At 43.4% G+C, this 19,939-nt stretch overlaps 1 protein-coding gene across 4 annotated transcripts in view; it reads left to right on the top strand.

Annotated features, from left to right (window-relative positions):
- Positions 1-9,961: 9,961 nt before the first annotated feature.
- Positions 9,962-19,939, top strand: part of SCAF4 (SR-related CTD associated factor 4) — a 62,318-nt gene continuing 52,340 nt past the window's right edge. For 2 of the 4 annotated variants that reach the window (XM_023190357.2, XM_026456046.1), the window contains exon 1: positions 10,040-10,454. In XM_023190357.2, the coding sequence (XP_023046125.1) occupies positions 10,425-10,454 (30 nt within the window). In that variant the 5' untranslated portion in view covers positions 10,040-10,424. Of the gene's footprint in view, positions 10,455-19,939 lie in introns of all 4 variants that reach the window. The other 2 variants (XM_023190349.1, XM_023190364.1) reach the window with 2 other exon arrangements.

The following is a 19,939-nucleotide window of genomic DNA, read 5'->3' on the forward strand; positions in this document are numbered from 1 at the left end:
CTATTGAAAGGAGAAATAACTACATGCACAATCACATCAGGGGACATTAAATCTCCTCTCTAATTGACATTATAATAAGGAGGTAGAAAAAGAATAGAAATCTAGAAGACTTAAATAATACTATTAACCAACTTGATCCAAGAGACATTAACAGAACCTAACAAGAGCGGAATATATATTATTATCCTATCTAACAAGAGCAGAATATTTATTATTTTCAAGGGCACATGGAACAATCATCTAGGTAGACCATGAGTTGAGCCACAAAACAAGTCTCAATAATTTAAAAAAACTGAAATCATATGAAGTATGATATGTGACTATAATGGAATTCAAATAGTATAATCAATCACAGAAAGATAACTGAGAAATTCCCAAATATTTGGCATTTAAACAATACTTCTGTACATAAGGACTTAAGCAAAAGAAAAACTCCCAAGGGAAATTACAAAATATTTTGAATCTAAATATTTAGGAAATACAACACACCAAAATTTGAGAAGTAAATTTAAAGTTTTAAAGGCTTACAATATCAAAAGAAGAAAAAGTCTCGGCTGGGCATGTTGGCTCATGCCTAAGGTCAGGAGTTCGAGACCAGTCTGGCCAACATAGTAAAACCCTGTCTTGACTAAAAATACAAAAAAATTAGCCGGGTGTGGTGGCATGTGCCTGTAATCCCAGCTACCCAGGAGGCTGAGGCAGGGGAACTGCTTGAACCAGGAAGGTGGAGCTTGCAGTGAGCCGAGATGGTGCCACGGCACTCCAGCCTGGGTGACAGAGCAAGACTCCACCTCAAAAAAAAAAAAAAAAAAAAAAAAGCCCAGATCGATGATCTAAGCCTCCACTTTAAGAAACTGGAAAAGAGGCCAGGCGTGGTGGCTCATGCCTGTAATCCCAGCACTTAGGGAGGCCGAGGCAGGCAGATTACAAGGTCAGGAGTTCGAGACCAGCCTGACCAAAATGGTGAAACCCCCCCCCCCCACTAGAAATACAAAAATTAGCCAGGCATGGTGGCATGCACCTGTAGTCCCAGCTACTCAGGAGGCTGAAGCAGGAAAATCGCTTGAACCCGGGAGGCAGAGGTTGTGGTGAGCCGAGATCACCCCACTGCACTCCAGCCTGGGCAACAGAGTGAGACTCCATCTCAAAAAAGAAAAAAACAAAAAGACAAAAAACTTGAAAAGAGCAAATTAAATATAAAGCAAGTAGGAGAAAGGAAATAAATAAGAGTGAAAATTAATGAACTAGAAAGTCCACAAACAATAGAGCCAATCAACGAAACCAAAAACTGTTTCTTTGAAAAGAACAACAAAATAGATGAATCTCTAACCTCACTGAACAAGAAAAGAAAAAAAAGAACATAGAAATTATCAATATCAGGAATGAAAGATAATATGATATTGATAATGAAATTATCAATATCAGGAATGAAATGGCTATCACTACAGCCATTAAAAGGGTAATAAGAGAATATCATGAAAAAACTTTATGCAATAAACTGACAACCTTTAAATGGACGATTTTCTGAAAAAAAAAAACAAATTATCAAAACTCACTCGAGAAACAGAAGACCTGAAGAGCACTATATCAATTTTAAAAATTGAATTATTAATATAAAACCCTCTCATAAAGAAAACTTTAGGCCCAAGTGGCTTCACTGGTGAATTCTAACAAATCTTAAGAAAGAAATAATATCAATTCTACACAAGCTATTTTAGAAAATAGAGAAGGAGGTTGGGTGCGGTTGTTCATACCTGTAATCCAGCACTTTGGGAGGCCGAGACGGGTGGATCACCTGAGGTCAGGAGTTCGAGACAAGCCTGGCCAACATGGTGAAACCCCATCTCTACTAAAAATATAAAAATTAGCTGGACATGGTGGCAGCTGCCTGTAATCCCAGCTACTTGGGAGACTAAGGCAGGAGAATCACTTGAACCCAGGAGGCTGCAGTGAGCCGAGATCACACCACTGCACTCCAGCCGGGTGACAAGAGCAAAACTCTGTCTTAAAAAAAAAAAAAAAAAGATAACAGAGAAGGAAAGAAGCACTTATCAAATAATTTGATGAGAGCAAGCTACCCCGACACCAAAACCATTACAAGAAAAGGAAAACACAGACCACCAATACCACTCATGAATATAGAAGGAAATATTTTGGCAGAATCTTTGCAAATTGAACCCAGCAACATATAAAAACAGTAATATCCCATAACCAAGTGGATTTTATTACAGGAATGCCAGGTTGGTTTCACATTCAAAATCCAATCACAGTAATTCATTAATGTAACAGAATAAAATAGACAAAATCACATAATGATCTCAGTGAATATAGCAACGGCATCTGACAACATTCAACACCCACTTGTGATTTTTTGTTTGTTTGTTTGGCTGGTTTTTGAGACGGAGTTTTGCCTTGTTGCCCGGGCTGGAGTGCAATGGCGTGATCTCAGTTCACTGCAACCTCTGCCTCCCAGGTTCAATGAATTCTCCTGCCCCAGCCTCCCAAGCAGCTGGGATTACAGGCGTGCGCCACCACGCCCAGCTAATTTTTTGTATTTTTAATAAAGACAGGGGTTCACCATGTTGGCCAGGCTGGTCTCAAACTCCTGACCTCATGATCTGCCCACCTCGGGCTCCCAAAGTGTTGGGATCACAGGCGTGAGCCACCGCGCCGGGCCAGCATACTTCCTATTTTGTCTTGTTTTCAGTTGTGTGGGTTTTTTTTTTTGGAAATTAACAAGTTGATTTAAAAATTTATATAGAAATACAAAGATCACAGCATAATGAAAACAATTTTTAAAAGAACTATGTTGGAGATTTTAACTGATTTACTTGAATTACTAGAGAAATTAAGACAGTGGGCTATGTATATGTAAGACAGGTATTTAGATATATATAAGGAAACAGAGTACACATATGTGGAACTAGATCCACACACATATGGTCAACTGATTTTCAACAAAGGAGCCAAACTAATTCAATTGGGGAAATCATCGTTTTTTTTTTTCAACAAATAGTGCTGGAACAACTAGATATCTTAACGTAAAAAAATGAAGCTTGACATTTACCTTATCTCATACACATATATTAATTCAAAATGGATCACAGTAAATATAAGTGCTAAACTATAAAGAGTCAAGAAGAAAATAGAGGAGAACATTTCCACATCCTGGGGATAAGCAAAAATTCTTCAATATGACAGAAAAGCACAAGCCATAAAAGAAAAAAAGTAATAAATTATATCCGTCAAAATTAAAAACATCTGCTTTTCAAAAGAAACTGAAAAGGAAAGCCACAGACTGTGAGGAAATGTTTACAACACACATATCTGACAAAGGACTCATATCATTCAATAGCTTCCTATTGAAGCTTCCAAATGATCCATTTTTTTAAAGGGCAAATGATTTGAACACTTTACTAAAGAAAGTATACATGACTGGGTGCGGTGGCTCACGCCTGTAATCCCAGCACTTTGGGAGGTCAAGGTGGGGGGATCACGAGGTCAGGAGTTCAAGACTAGCTTGTTCAACATGGTGAAACTCCATCTCTACTAAAAATACAAAAATTAGCTGGGCGTGGTGGCGCGTGCCTGTAATCCCAGCTACTCGGGAGGCTGAGGCAGGAGAATCACTGGAATGTGGGAGGCAGAGGTTGCAATGAGCTGAGATCCAGCCACTGCACTCCAGCCTGGGTGACAGAGCGAGACACCATCTCAAAAAAAAAAAAAAAAAAAAAAAAAAAAGAGGGCCGGGTGCGGTGGCTCAAGCCTGTAATCCCAGCACTTTGGGAGGCCGAGATGGGTGGATCACGAGGTCAGGAGATCGAGACCATCCTGGCTAATACGGTGAACCCCCATCTCTACTAAAAAATACAAAAAACTAGCCGGAGAGGTGGCAGGCGCCTATAGTCCCAGCTACTCGGGAGGCTGAGGCAGGAGAATGGCGTAAACCCAGGAGGCGGAGCTTGTAGTGAGCTAAGATCCGGCCACTGCACGCTCCAGCCTGGGTGGCAGAGCAAGACTCCGTCTCAAAAAAAAAAAAAAGAAAGAAAGAAAGAAGGTATACATATGGCCAATATACACATGGAAAATACTCAACATCAGGGCAAGGTGCCAGACTCTGGAGGAATAGTTCCTCAAGGAAGGAACTTATCTGTGTTTGGGCTTATCACAGTATTCCACACACCTAGCACAGTGCCTGTCCACAAGAGATGTACACATTTATTTTGTGAATGAATGAAACAGCAAATGTTGGATTGGCGTGGCCCAGTCCTAAAAGGTGATATTTCACTTCAGATGAGACTGGTTTTTAATACCTTCCACTTTGGAAAGAGATTCTTGGATTCCTATTCCTAAGTAAGATAGGAAGTGATGAAGAGAAATTGTTTTCCTTTATTAGTTACTCATATGCTCACTGTTGCAATCATAGCTAAGATGACAAATACAGAACATTTTAGGTTTGCTGCATACTTACTTGTATGTTTTCTTTTTTTTTTTAAAGAGCTTACTCTTTCTGACAATAAAACTGGCCTGGTGTGGTGGCTTATGCCTGTAACCCAGTACTTTGAGAGGCCGAGGCGGGTGGATCACCTGAGGTCGGGAGTTCAAGACCAGCCTGGCCAACATGGCAAAACCCCGTCTCTACTAAAAATACAAAAAACAAAACAAAACAAAATAAACAAACAAAGCAGTTAGCCAGGCACGATGGCAGACACCTGTAATCTCAGCTGCTCAGGAGGCTGAGGCAGGAGAATCGCTTGAACCCAGGAGGTGGAGGTTGCAGTGAGCCGAGATCATTCCATTGCACTCCAGCCAGGGCAACAGAGTGAGACTGCAAAAAAAAAAAAAAAAAAAAAGAAAAGAAAAGAAAAAAAAAAAAGGTGATACAGGCCTTCTGTAAGGAGTATAAAAAATGCTGAAAAATTAAGAAGAAAATGAATTGCCCGACTGCCGTTGGGCTCTTCCTTCTTGGAGTTCCTGCTTTCCACACTTTTCATTCCATTGTTTTGGCCCCAACGGGCATGAAGACAGGGGATGCACAAAAAGGAGTCAGGTGGGTCCCTTGGGGATGGAGGGATACCCATGCGGAATTCCCCAGTGGGCAGTTGCAATGCAGTTCTAAACCAGGAGAGTTCAGTCACATCCCTAAGTGGGGAGGAAGAAGGATCATAGAGGTGTCAGGGAAAGCTTCAGAGAGAGGAGCAGGCAAGACAATGAACAGGTAAGCCATAGACTGGGAGGAAGTATTTACAATACACATATCTGACAAATGACTTGAATCCAGGAGGCTGGCCAGAGAAGGAAAGCAGACCAAGGAGCAAGAAGTCTCAAATAATACAGCCAGTTTATACTCACTCCAGAAAGTAGATGGCATAAAGCATTAGAAAGAACTCATTTTCAAGGCTGGGTGCAGTGGCTCATATTCACACCCATATTCCCAACACTTTGGGAGGCCGAGGCAGGAGGACCGCTTAAGAACAGGAGTTGAAGACCAGCCTGGACAACACAGGAAGACCCTGTCCACAAACAAATTTAAAATTAGGCCAGGTGTGGCGGCTCACGCCTGTAATCCTAGAACTCTGGGAGGCTGAGATGGAAGAATTGCTTGAGCCCAGGAGTTCAAGACCAGCCTGGGCAACATAGGGAGATTAGTTGGGCATGGAGGCTTGTTCCTGTAGTCCCAGCTATTCGGGAGGCTGACATGGAAGGATCATTTGAACCCAGGAGGTCAAGGCTGCAGTGAGCCATGATCACACCACTGCATTCCAGCCTGGGTGACAGAGCAAGGCCCTGTCTCAAAAACAAACAAAAAAACAGAAAGAACCCATATTCTCTTAGATTCTTATCTATAAATGTTTCATTAGACCCTTCAGGCGTGAGATGCTTTCTCTCCATATTCTCTATACTTGTGGATAGTAGCCGGCATTCCTTTCAAGTAAATGAGTTGGCTTTCGAAGAACACAGAATTAACCAGCATATTGCTTCCTGAATGTCATCTTTTCCTTCCTCTGCAAACAGATTTCATCTACTCTTTCTAAAAACATAAGTTTGTTTAGAATGGCTTTTCAAAACTATTTTCATACCCACATTGTGAACAAATGAATCTGTTTCAATCAATGTTCTTTGAAAGGCAAGTTTGCAGATGTATTAAATGTCTTGCTGATTTTTATCCATCACATTTATTTCTGAACCTCTGGCCATCTTTTCAATAGGCTACATTCCTACTGCTTCAACGTCTGCTCACAAAGGACAACCCTCATGAGTTTTTGTCATTTACCCAAAATTTCCTATTGGAAGGTTTGACTGGTCTGCCTGAAGAGATAAAGATGGAAGTCCAGCAGTAGCTGTGCAAATGGCCACCAGATGTTTCAGAACAGATACAGGTGCTGCTGTCTTCAGAACAGGAAAATGCCAGAAAATGCTACCAAGGCACCCAAAGTCTAGCTGATAGCATATATTCCCCAACTACTTTTAAAAGACCTCTCAAACACTCTCAACATAAAAACCAAACAATCCTATCCAGGAAAGAACCTCCAAAATCTGTTAACTACCTCAAGCACATGGATCTTAGAAGCCAAATCTTGTTTCTTGTGCATTCAAATCTCAGCAGGATAGTACAAAGAAAATACCCCCTTTGGACAATCACTCCCTCATTCAACAACCATTATAGGCCCCAATAGCTGTAAAGCACTGAGTCCCAAAAGGCAACCTGTCTAAAGCTTAACTCACCACCCTCGTCCCAAGTCCCCCTTTCCAACCCCAGCTTAAGACTTCATCCTTCCTTGGACAAATCTATTTCCCTGAATCACAAGAGGAAAGCAGACTGTGTATGAATTGGGGAAGGGGGATCCCATTTGGCTTTGTGGATCCATTTTTAAGTTCTGCCACTCTTCACAGAAACAGGTAGAGACAGGGTGGGAGCACATCGTGTCAGAATAATGCAGACTCTTTTTTTTTTTTTCCAGATAACAGCAATACAAGGTAAGAGGTGCTATGGTGGAGTCATAGAAGCATATGGTGGAAGACGCTGAGACTAGCTGAAAGGGGAGTGGGGAAGCTTTTCCGCACAGTGCCTGGCATGTACACAGTGCCTGGCACAAAGTACATGCTCAATACATGATTAATGAATGAAAAGGCAGTGACATCTCAATATCAACCAGATGTTAAATGGCACTGCCTATATAGAGGAGCAGAGAGGGCTTTTCTATGAGAGCAAAGGCCCAGCCGTGTCAATTCCCACATGTGTCCAGGGAATGACAACACGTGGGTTGTACCCTGGCAATAGGCTAGAAACATAGTGTGGGGATCTTGGACAGAATTTGGTAGACAGTAGATCTCCAGAAATGCCAAATGCCAAAGGGTAGGAAACAGAGATCTACTCACATCTGTACTTTTTCTTTTTTTTTTTTTGAGATGGAGTGTTGCTCCCCTGCCCAGGCTAGAGTGCAGTGGCACCATGTCGGCTCACTGCAACCTCTGCCTCCTGGGTTCAAGCGATTCTCCTGCCTCAGCCTCCAGAGTAGCTGGGATTACAGGCACATGCCACCACACCTGGCTAATTTTTTATATTTTTGGTAGAGACCAGGTTTCACCATTTTGGCAAGGCTGGTCTCGAACTCCTGACGTCAAGTGATCTGCCTGCCTTGACCTCCAAAAATGCTGGGATTACAGGCGTGAGCCACCACACCGGCCTCACGTCTGTACTTTCTAATGCAATGTTAGTGATCTTGTGGATGACAGCTGTTACAGAAGCAAGATGGATTCGGAAAATATAATGGTAGTTCAGCTGGAAAATTAAAAAGTAGTGATAGGAAGCGGTAATGAAGTAGAAGATGAGTGGACCCGAAAATAAAATTTGAAATCTACTTTGTTTGTTCCTTTAACACGTAATTAAGAGTACACTACCCTCATCTCAAAACAAAACAACACACAAGCTAACACTCTCACTTCCTCCTGCAAGTTTTTTCTGTTGTCTTCACAGCTTGCCTTCACAGTCACGTTTCTATAAACTTTCTCCTGCCTGCCTTCCCCTCTTTGATACACATCAAAAAGTCTAGCTTTTTGACCTCACCACGCCAGCTTACGTGCAGGACAAGCTCCCTGCATGGAGCACCCATCAGGCACTTTCCAATTCTTATCTTGCTGGACTTTTACTTCCAGCACCACATAGAGCTGATCACTTCAGAGCTCTTTCTTCACCTCTTCTTACCTCCAACTTATCCCTTACATACCTGTGTTCCTGGGCTTTTTTCCCCCTATTTCAGCTCCTTCCACCACTAGCTGTGCACTAATGACTCCCAGATTTCTATCATCTCAGCCATCACTCCTGACTCTGCATGTGTTTATCCAACTGCCTCCTAGACATCCTCACTTATTTGTCCCAGGGACAGCTCAAACTCCACAGGCCCCAGACGGAAATGATCCAGCTGTGTCACCTTGGACACATTAGTTCACTCACTCCCTGAATTATAAAATGAGGGCATTACTAATAGACACCTCACTGAGAGGCCTGTTACGCGGATTAAATGAAACAGTACAGAATAGCACGTCAGGAGACCCTGGCACATGGTAAGCGACAAGTGTTAACCATCATCCCGTCTTCCCTCAAACTCCCGCCTTCTTCCCCATAAATTCCCTACGTTGACTCATAAACCCACCACCCATGTCATTCATCAAGTCAGGCTCTGGGCATCCTCCTTGACACCCCCTTTATTAACCACACAGTTACTCTGCCTCAGCCCTTCCACTCCACTTCCTAAACATCTGTCCTTCCTTTTCCATCGCCACCACCTTCAGTCCTCATTTTCCCGGGGGGCTAGGGCCATTCTCTCCCTGTCCCCTCTTACTACTTTGCACCATCCTTCTGAGAGAACACTGCAACCATCACTCCACCTTGCCCTTCCAGGGGCTCCCCTCTGCCTTAAGGGGGCAAAATCCAAACTCTGGAAGAGCAAAGCCTCTTTAGAATCTGGTCTCACTTTCCTCTCTCAGTTCACCTTGCTCCTAAGATCCAGCTGGTCCTCCTTCGGGGGAGGTGATGGTGGCAGTCCTCATCAGGCTCTGTAGGCCTCTCCTCCCTCCAGATGTAGCTCAGGTGCCACTTCCTCTAGGAAGCTTTCCTGGACTTCCTGTCGGAGGCGCATCTTTCTTGTTTCCCAGGGCCTCTGCCCTAACACTAAGCATGCTTTGATAAGTATCTGCTCAGTTGCCTGTCCTCTCCACTAAACTGTGGTGCTTTCAGGCAAAACAATTATCTTTTATTCCCTGTCCCCAACACCAGGCAGACAGTAGGTACTCGAGGAAAGTGATCAGCACAAACAGTTTTGGCCAAAAATGAAACAACTTGGTTTGAGGAATCAGCGTGAAAGTTAGTGAATCCACTCCTCTCGTGGCACAAGGCTGCACAGGCATTCCTTAAGGCCTGCGTGGATATCCAGTGCCTGAACGTCTTTCTCGGTGTTTTAGCTCGCGTAGAATTAACCTGCACAACTACAGCGGGCACACAGCTGCACTGGCATTGGCTGAAGCTTTTTTTTCTTTTCCCCAGCAGCGCGCACGAGGGCCTGCAAAGGCACGCCCAGAGGGCCGAGGTTAAATCCTGCGCCCTTTGTTCGCGGCAGCGGAGAGCGAGCGGCTCCATGCCCGCCGCCCCCGCCGGGTGCAGGGCCAGTTAGGGCCGAACATTTCGCAGAGACGCACCCGGGAGCACCGCGTCGAGCGGAGCGCGCGTGCGCCAGGGCTTGCTCTAGGTCACCCTCGCAACTCCAGGATCCCGCGCTCTGCGGCGCCCTCCGTCTAGGCCTGGCCTTGGTGCCAGGTCGTCTCCCCGGCCCGCGGCCGCCGCTGGCGGGAAAGCGCCCGGCGTCCCGGCGTCACGCGCCAGCAGCCCGGCACGCGGGGCGGCGCAGGGCGGGACGAGGCGGGGCGGGGGCGGGGCCAGCGCAACGGGGCGGGGCGGACGCCGGGCACAGGAAGCGCCGGGAGGCCTGAGCCGTCCCAGGGTGCCCCGCGCGGCGTGGACTCGGGCCGCTGCCGCCATCCCGCTGGAAAGAGGGAGAGAGAGGCCCGCCCGCTCGCCGGCCGGGCCAGTGTGAGCCAGTGCGTGAGGGCGCGGGGGGCCGTGTCAGCGAGACGCAGAGCGCAGCCGCCACCACCAAACGGACATGTTGAAGACCGGCGCTGCCGCCGCCTCCTTTTCCTCATCCTGCGAACGGGACTGAGAGGGGGCCCGCCACCTCTCCGCCTCTGCCTCGGCCGCCCGCCTCTCCGCTTCGGCAGCAGCCTCTTCCTGCCCGGGCCTCGGGCTCCGCCGCTCGTCGCCTCCCCCCAGCCACCAGGCCCGGCTGGTTTCCCAGCCCCGCTCCGCCGCGGCGCGAGGTCTATGTGACCGGCGGGCCCGGAACAGCCGCCGCCGCCGCAGCGCGAACATGGACGCCGTCAACGCCTTCAACCAGGAGGTAAGGGGTGCTCGGGGCAGGGGGGTGCCGGGCCTGCTGCGGGAGCCGGGGCCCGTTTCTCCCGTCGCTTGAGGTTTAAAGCTTTGGTCCGGGTGGGGACGCTTCCTGTCCCGGTTCCGGGGCGGCGGGGCCTGCACGGAGCGGGGCCTGTGGCCCGGGAGAGGTCGCGGCGACCACAGGAACTGACCCCGCACCCCTCCCCCCACTGCCCACCCCCGGACGGCGACCTCGGGCTTCCCCCCTCGCCCCCTTGCGGCCTCCCCTAGCCCAAGTCTGTGCCCGTTCCTCTAACTTGTCCCTTTTTTGGGTCCGGGCGCCCTCGCTGTCTGTTCCGCGAGCCCCGTTGTTGGGTTCGCAGTGCCGGGAGCCCGCAAGGGGCTAAGAAAGAAGCGCGGGCGGGCGCGTGGGGTTGGGGGCGGGGGAACGGGAGCATCTGCCGGTCGTGGGGCTGGCGGAGCGGTGGCTTCAGCTCTCCTGTTGCTCAGGCCGCGGCGCGTCGACGACTGGACTCTGATCCCGGGTCTGGGAGGAGTTGGAGAGGGTGTTCATTCCCCCTTCTCCGAGATTCACGCACTTGGGAAATAGGGCTAATAAACGGAGAGGGGGTGGCTCGTTATAATAATTTAAAGTCGTGAACATAACCCTCTTGTAGGCTCTATGGCCCCAACGTGACGCCTAAAAAGTTGAATGGGAGAGAAGAGTATTCGCTCCGCCTTAGTCCGCTAGAAGGCTGGCGTTGTCCTTCCAGTTCCCTACCCTCGCACCCCCTCCCGAGGCAGTTAATCCTCGGCTCCCTTCTACGAGGACATTTACATGTGAAAACGTCTCCAAACCGGGAACAAAGCTGCCTGCGGCCTTAAAGTTCTCTAGTTGTTTCTCTGATCATTCCAGGTGTTGCTTTTGGAGTGTAGAGTCCATACATCCTATTTGTCAGAATCGATTTGGGAGGAGGAGACTTGGCTATTGATGATTTAAAATGCGGTTACAGAATGGGAACTATTGTCATGGGTTGAGCTGTATTGTCTTCCCTTTCCAAGTACCAAAGATAAAGCAACATTGAAAAATCAAATGTAGTAGTTCGAGATGTGTGGATGTGGCATTAAAAACGTGCTGCATCTCACAGATTTTGTAGGTTTACTTGTAACAATTATGGTGCGATAACTTTCCTTTAGATTTGCAGTGTTATGATATATGGGACTCTCCAATTACACTGCAGTTGAGACAATTTATTGCCATATAAGTTACCCTAAAAATGATTTTCTTTAATTGATGGGTAAATAAAATGCCCTAACTGCAGTAGTTGCAACTGGTAATGGACAGTGTCTTGTGAAAGTTCAGTAGTGATGATTTTCAAAACAATAAAAATAATGTGTCCTAGTTTTTGATCGCCAGAGAATTTGTGATAATGCTCCAACTATGTCAGGGTTGGAAGTTGATTGTTTTCTGAAGGTAAAATTCACTGGAATGTTGACTCCAGGCTCCATGAGGGCAGGAAGTTTCTGTTCTTTTCTCTCTCCTCTCCCAATCAAAACAGGTGCCTTGCAAATAATTGTTGAATGAGAATTAAAACAAATGGCACAACAATAGTTAAAATATTTCAAGTACATTTTTCTGCCAACAGTGAATGTGTATTTTAAAAATTTATTTCAGAATCGGAAGAATGAACGTTTTTGATGAAAGAAGAGGATTTTTAGTTTATTCTTAAGATCAGAAGTATTCTGATTCAGGCGTTATGGAAGTTGACATCAAGCACATTGTTGAGCAAAGTATTTTCTATTAATCCTGAAAAGGCACTATCAGTAATTTTTACTTTGAAAAACCAAAGTTAGGAATGGTATTGATTCCTTGAAAAAGGGAAGTGATACTTGACCTTTTTAAATGTGCAAAATGAGCATTTTCTTATCATTGTTCATTTTCCAGTTCATTTCAGTTCTATTCCTAGTCTTTATGAACTGCAAAGAATGCCAACTCTCTTCTGCTAAATTAAAACTCTTCTAGAGAAATTAATCTGACTTTAAAATTCATCTTACTGTGCCTACTTGATTTGTAGTGCTTCTCAGCTATTTCTCCCCATTCATGAAATGTTCTTGATTCATTCCCCATATAATCTTGAATCTCTCAAATCTGATCTTCACTTAAACTTCTGAGTGCCTGCTCACCTGCACAGCCACGTCCTGAGTACTGTAGGGCTACCAAGCATCTCAGTCACCTAAAAGTCTAATCCAATAGAGGACATAAGACTTAGACAAATAACTTTACTATGATGTGGTAGAACAGCTTCCTTTGGGATCCTTCCATTGCAGTGTGGCATAGCCTTTGGAGATCAGTGAAGGCTTGGGAAGAGGAGCAGGTATAAGTTTTAGGATTTCAGGAGATGCAGGAAGCAGTGATCGAAGGGCAGTAGTGCTGAAAAGTGAGTTATTTTGATTCTGAAGGCTACTGGAAAGTAAGGATGCTAAAGTAGTTTGGGCCTGACAAGTTTCATGTTTGCCTAATGTGTTTGAATTTCATTTTTAGGCTGTAGGTGAACATTGAAGATTTTAAGCAGTGGGATAATGTAATCAAAATGGTTTTGTTCATAGTGGCATGTATTATAGAAGGCAGAGACTTAGTAGGAAATATAAGTAAAACCTGAACTTGGCAAGTGTATAGTGGGAATGGAGAGTAGAGAAAGGATGTGGGCCAAAAGAATCCATGGACCTTGGCATCTGATAGGTTTATAAGCACCTTTTGTCCCCACATCCTAAGGGCTGAGAGAGTGGTGATAACCCTTAACACAAGTCATCAAAAGCCTACTTAGTAGAGAAGAAAATGTGTTTGATTTTTGAACAGGTTGAGTTTGAGTTAATTGTGGAACAATCGTGGAAATTTTTGGCAAGCAGTTGGGCTTATAGGACTTAAACTTGGAAGCAACTAGGAGATAGAGGGAGACATCTAGGAGTTCAGATGGGAAAGTGGGGGAAAATTGAAAGGGGGAACAAAAGGAATTAATATAAGATCAATGGCATGTCAGGCACCTTATATGTCCACATGTCTAATTTAATATGTAGTCCCACAACCCTGCATAGAGTCCAATTACAGATGAGGAAACTGATTTTCCAAGAAATTATAATAAATAATAACTCCCCCAAGGGCATATTGCTAGTTAATGGCAGAGCTAGGATTTGAACTCGGATCTCTCCACTGAAGATAATATTTCGTATAGTATGAGGGGACTTGGCCACTGAAATGTTTGAGGGTAACAGGATTTGCAATTTAGGGTTGAATGGTGATGGGAGATAAGGAAATAGAGGTAGCTAGTGTAAAGTAGTCTTTAGAGATTTGGTTTTGAGGGATTAGAGGGAAACGTTGCTTTAGGATGAGGGAAGGGTGGTTAACAATGTACTAGGCACTGGTGATAGGCAGTACATTAGTTTATAATATATATAAGGCTTTAGCTTTAGTTAGTAGTGTTGAATCCCTAGTCTCTTAGATGGGAGTAGAGGCTTTGGCATTTTCAAGGAAGGGGGTGTAGAAAAGCATAGTTTACCAGCAAGAGTGGGAATGGCTAACTTGAAGCAAAATTGTGGATAAGAGACGTGGGACAAATCAGAAGCACAGGTAAAAGACGTCCATCTCAAAGAAGGAAAGGAAGATAAAGATGAGGTTATTAAAGATACCCATTTAACAGAATATATGGAGAACTTTTATGGCAAGACATGTATTAAGTGTTGTGAAAGATGAAAAGATGAGTGAAAAAAGATTCAGTTGTCAATTATGGCTAATACTTAGTGGTGTCTGTTGTATAGTTTATACACTTCTGAATTATGAAGAATTTGCTAAAGTTTGTAGTTTTTTTTTTTTTTAGACGGAGACTCGCTCCATCGCCAGGCTGGAATGCAGTGGCGCAATCTCAGCTCACTGCAACCTGCGCCTCCTGGGTTCAAGCGATTCTCCTACCTCAGCCTTCCGAGTAGCTGGGACTACAGGAGTGTACCACCATGCCCAGCTAATTTTTGTATTTTCTGTAGAGATGGGGTTTCACCATGTTGGCCAGGATGGCCTTGATCTCTTGACCTCGTGATCCGCCCTCCTGGCCTCCCAAAGTGCTGGGATTACACGCGTGAGCCACTGCGCCCAGCCGAATTGTATTTTTTAACCCATTGACTGTATTTTTAGTCTTTAACCCATTTTGCCTACCTCCTGAAGAATTATATCTTGCCCCCCCACTTTTTTTTGCATCATCTGCAGTTTTAAGACATTTAAAGTACAAAAATAGTCCAGGCACAGTGGCATACACCTGTAATTCCAGCACTTTGGGGGACCAAGGTGGGTGAATCACGAGGTCGGGAGTTAGAGACCAGCCTGGTCAACATGGTGAAACCCTGTCTCTACTAAAAATACGAAAAATTAGGTGGGACTCGTGGTAGGCGCCTGTAATCCCAGCTACTCAGGAGGCTGAGGTAGGAGAATCGCTTGAACCCTGGAGGCAGAGGTTGCAGTGAACCGAGATTAGGCCACTGCACTCCAGCTCGGGCAACAGTGCGAGAGTCCATCTCAAAAAAAAGGTACAAAAATAGTGCAGAGAAAATAAAACAGTTAAGAATATACAGTTGTTACTATTTTGTGTTTTTAATTTAAAAATAAAATATAAAGTCTTCCTTTCATCCTGACTCCAACCCCAACTCTCCTCCCATTTGCAGGAGAGACAATCAGATAATTTAGTATTAATCTCTGTGGTTAATTACAAATATTACATAAACAGTATGTAATATTTTGTGTTCGATACTGGAGTGTAGTGGCGCCAGCACGGCTTACTGCAGCTTTGACCTGCTTTTTTTTGTTTGCTCAAATATTAATACTATTAAGATTTAGTTAACATTTTGCTAACAGGCTGAAATGAACTTTTCAAACATGTCTGTCTGTACACATGTGTAGGAATTTCAGTGGGACAGCTATTCTCAAACTTTTTGGTTTTAGACCCATTTATTTGTTTTATGAGACAGTGTCTGGCTCTGTGGCCCAGACTAGAGGGCAGTGGCACGAACTCCACCCATTGCAACCTCCACCTCCTGGGCTCAAGCCATCCTCCTGTCTCAGCCTCCCAAGTAGCTGGGACTACAAACCTCTGTCACCATGCCTGGCTGATTTTTCTATTTTTTATGTAGACATGGGGTTTGCTCTGTTGCCCAAGCTGGTCTCGAGACTCTGAGCTCAAGTGATTAGCCCACCTTAGCCTCCTAAAAGTGCTGGGATTGCAGGCGTGAGCCACCACGCCTGGCTAGATCCTTTTAAATTCTTAAAAGTTAAGAACCACAGAGAGCTTTTGTATCTGTTGGTTATTATATTTATTGATATTTACCATATTAGAAATTTAAACTGAGAAATGCAAGTGTTTATTAATTTACTAAAAATAACAAACTTATTACAATATGTTAGCATAAATAACATTTTTAATGAGAAAAGTAACGTTTCTAAAACAAATTAGTAAGAGTCACATCATTTTACATTTTTGCACATCTCATTTAAACTTTGGTTTAATAAAACCTGCATCCTCATTCCACTTTTTCATTCAGTCTGTTGCAATAACACACATCAGGTAGCCTCTGGAATATACTGCTACATACTTCTGAGAAAACGAACAAAAAGGTAAGAAATATCTTAGTATTCATATGAAAACAGTTCTGATGAAAGGGACTCAGACCTATCAAAGGTCCTTAGATTACTTTTTGAGAACTGCAGTGCTGAGGTGCTATGCATATAATGCTACTTTGCGGCATAGAAGAAAATGCGAATACTTGTATATTCATGGTTATCTTTAAAGTTGGACATAAATTAAGCTTTATGAATACTTAATGTACGAATTGACATTGGTACACTTATCCTGTTGGGCTGTCAGTCATGTTCTGAAGGAAGAGTTGAGTTTTGCATTGTAGTGGGGAGCTTGCTACTTCTTATTCTCACTGCAAATTGTTCTGTATGACTATTGTTGATTACTAGGGATGATTGTCTTCTAGAATTTAGTTCACCTGATGGGGATGCCTTATTAAGTATTTTTTTTCACCTGTAGTATTAATGTTTGGGGTTTGATCATTTCTGAGACGTTTATGTAAAGATATATAGATAGAGGGGTCAAAGTTCTTTACTGTATGGAAAAGATGTAGAGAACTAGGTCGATTATTGGCAGTAAAGTTGGAGATTTCCCTTGCCAAAGTTGACCATGTTGTGCTGTTATCCCAGGAGTTTCTGAATGTTGAAAGTTGGTTAGACGTAGTTTTTTTTCTCTACTTTCTTTACCCAGGGAATTCTTAGTCTCTGACAAGGGTGTTGGTCTGGCTTTATAGTGATTGCAATAAAGTGATTCTTCAGAGCTTTCTGTAGTGGGGTTTATCATTGATGTTCTTGTTGTAAGTATTTCCTTCGCTAGTCTATCATTTTGTCTAGTATTTTGTTTCAGAAAAAATTACATGAACACCTAAGGAATTGATTCAGAGAACAATTAGAATAATGGAAAGGTTGGTTTCTAAACCTTGTGAAACAGAATTCTGGTTAAAACTGTACCTACTAGAGAGATGACACAATTGGTAGTGTTTTTTGGGGGTTTTTTGTTTGTTTTATTTACCACATAGGAAGCCACTGTAAAAATTGTAGGTTGTTTTGTGTCATGGAGCACAAGTAAATATAATTTACTTCAGAATTCAAAGTAACTTTTCTGTATATATCTGCACACGTTCAAATGTCATTTGAAATACACCTTGATAACATAGTGGGGAAAAAAATGTTACGTAAGTAATGAACCTTTACTGTTATTCATAACATTTGTTGAGACAATATGCCAAATCCTTTTTTAGCACACTTCAGAGCAACAGCATACAACTTTCATAAGCTGAAAACTACACTGTGTTGTCAGGTATATAGCAGAATAAGCAGCTTACCTATTAACAGTTCAAAATTTTGGTAACATTGGTTATTTATTAGTATTATGTTTCTGTCAAACCACAGAAAATATAGAGGTGGGTAATAGTTAAATTTGCGTTAGAATAGTCCTTACCAGGATCTGTTGAGAGCTTAGGAGAGACATGTCTACATTTCTGTGTTACTATTAAGAGTAATTAATACTGTGCTGCTGTGATTTTGAGACCTACAAGAGATTTTACAAACAATATTATAATTTATTATAGCCTGATCACCTTCATCCTATTCAATATTTGCATGGTTTTTTGATTACATTTAATTACTGAGTAGTTTGAGCTTTTTATTGGTGCTTTTGAAGACATAGATAAGTATACAGAAGCCTGATATGCCAGTAAAGTCCACTATACCAGATTAGTAAATTCAGGAAGAAAACCAATGTAACTCAGGAGTGGAGTTAAGAATTAGAAGCCTGGGTTTTTACTAGGGGGTAGAGGAGAACAGCAGGGCTCAGTGAAAGGTGGATGGCCGTCCAAATACCTCTTGAAAGTTATAATTTATGCTTGGATAATTGGTGATTCTTGGTATAAATCCATGTGGGTCAGTGATCCCAGTTGGAAGAGACCAAAGAGCAGTGGTGTAGCTAGCATATTTGACATCCAGAGCAGACTTTTTTTAAACATACCCTTTTTTGTGTAGCGAAATTATTTTCAGAAATAATCATGAAATGAATAATGGAAATGGCCAGAAAGGACACTTGAACTGTATGTGCGCACGCACACACACCCACCACACACATACTACATATAAATCATACCAGACTTTTAAATTGCGTTAATATATGTTTTTTGAAATAGTGGAAAAACTTACCTGCATACTGATATGTCACAACAATGAATACAAATATTAGAGGGTTTTTTGTTTTTGTTTTGTTTTTGAGGCGGAGTATTGCTCGTCACCCAGGGTGGAGTGCAGTGGCACGATCTCGGCACATTGCAACCTCCATTTCCTGAGTTCAAGCAGTTCTCCTGCCTCAGCCCTGCCTAGTAGCTGAAATTACGGTCACACGCTACCAGGCCCGGCCAATTTTTGCATTTTTAGTAGGGACGGCGTTTCACCATGTTGGCCACGCTGGCCAGTTTCTTTAAAAGTCTTAGGCAGATTTGTCAGTGACTGTTAAAATTGATGTTCACATATTTGTGTTCAGTAGACAGTTACAACCAGATTTATTCATCTGTTTTCACCCACAGTTAAGGGGACTTTTAATTAATTACAAAATGTTGTGTATACAGCAACACATACACAAATACGAAGTTTTAAACATAATACTGTGTTTGGCAGTGATTTATAAACACACTTCACAATAAATTCTAGAAATCACAATACTATCCACGTATTTTTTTCAGCATTGAGTGTAATGACTTTCTTGTTTTTTAGATGGAGTCTTGCTCTGTTGCCCAGACTGGCGTACAGTGGCACAATCTCAGCTCACTGCAACCTCCTCCTCCTGGGTTCAAGTGGTTTCCCTGCCTCAGCCTCCTGAGTAGCTGGGATTATAGGCATGCGCCACCACACCTGGCTAATTTTTGTATTTTTAGTAGAGACGGAGTTTCACCATGTTGGTCAGGCTGGGTCTTAAACTCCTGACCTCATGATCCACCTGCCTCAGCCTCCCAGGGTGCTGGAATTACAAGCGTGAGCCACCGCACCCGGCCTTGAGTGTAATAACTTTGAAATGCCTCAGTCAAAATTTTACTGAAATGGTTATCACCTAAAAATTCAATGTAAATGTCTATAATATTTGATAACCACTTTTGATATTCACATACAAGGAAATACAGCTTCCTTGTACTTTGTTCCTTAGTGATGGCATCTCTATGATTCTTGTTCATGGGTCTTCACTTTTAAAGTTTTATTATTATTTTTTTTTTTTTTTTTTTTTTTTTTTAGGGCGGAGTCTGGCTCTGTCACCCAGGCTGGAGTGCAGTGGCCAGATCTCAGCTCACTGCAAGCTCCTCCTCTCGGGTTCACGCCATTCTCCTCCCTCAGCCTCTGGAGTAGCTGGGACTACAGGCGCCCACCACCTCGCCCGGCTAGTTTTTTGTATTTTTTAGTAGAGACGGGGTATCACCGTGTTAGCCAGGATGGTCTCGATCTCCTGACCTCGTGATCCGCCCGTCTCGGCCTCCCAAAGTGCTGGGATTACAGGCTTGAGCCACCGCGCCCGGCCTATTATTTTTATCTTTATATTTGTTTGAGGCTGATTCTGGTTGTTTGTAAATATTTATGCCAGAAAAAATACATCTCAGGAAAGAAAAATTGGACACAGCTGTAATTTTGAATATACTATTTAAACACAGGAATGTATATAGGTACAATAGGATTGGAGTCATGCTGAGCCTGAGGGGAGCTGAAGCTATCCTGAACCTTTTTGTACTTACTCTCCAAATGAACAGGTATATCAAATCTGCAAAAACTGACTATGTAACTGGGGGATTTCCTAATAAACTTCCAATTAAGATGGATTGCCTATTAAAGGGTATGTAATAAAAATGTGCAGATTTGATATTTATATGTTGTTAAAACTCAGTAGT

Source organism: Piliocolobus tephrosceles, chromosome 19 (assembly GCF_002776525.5).
Source record: "Piliocolobus tephrosceles isolate RC106 chromosome 19, ASM277652v3, whole genome shotgun sequence".
Lineage (NCBI taxonomy): Eukaryota > Metazoa > Chordata > Mammalia > Primates > Cercopithecidae > Piliocolobus > Piliocolobus tephrosceles.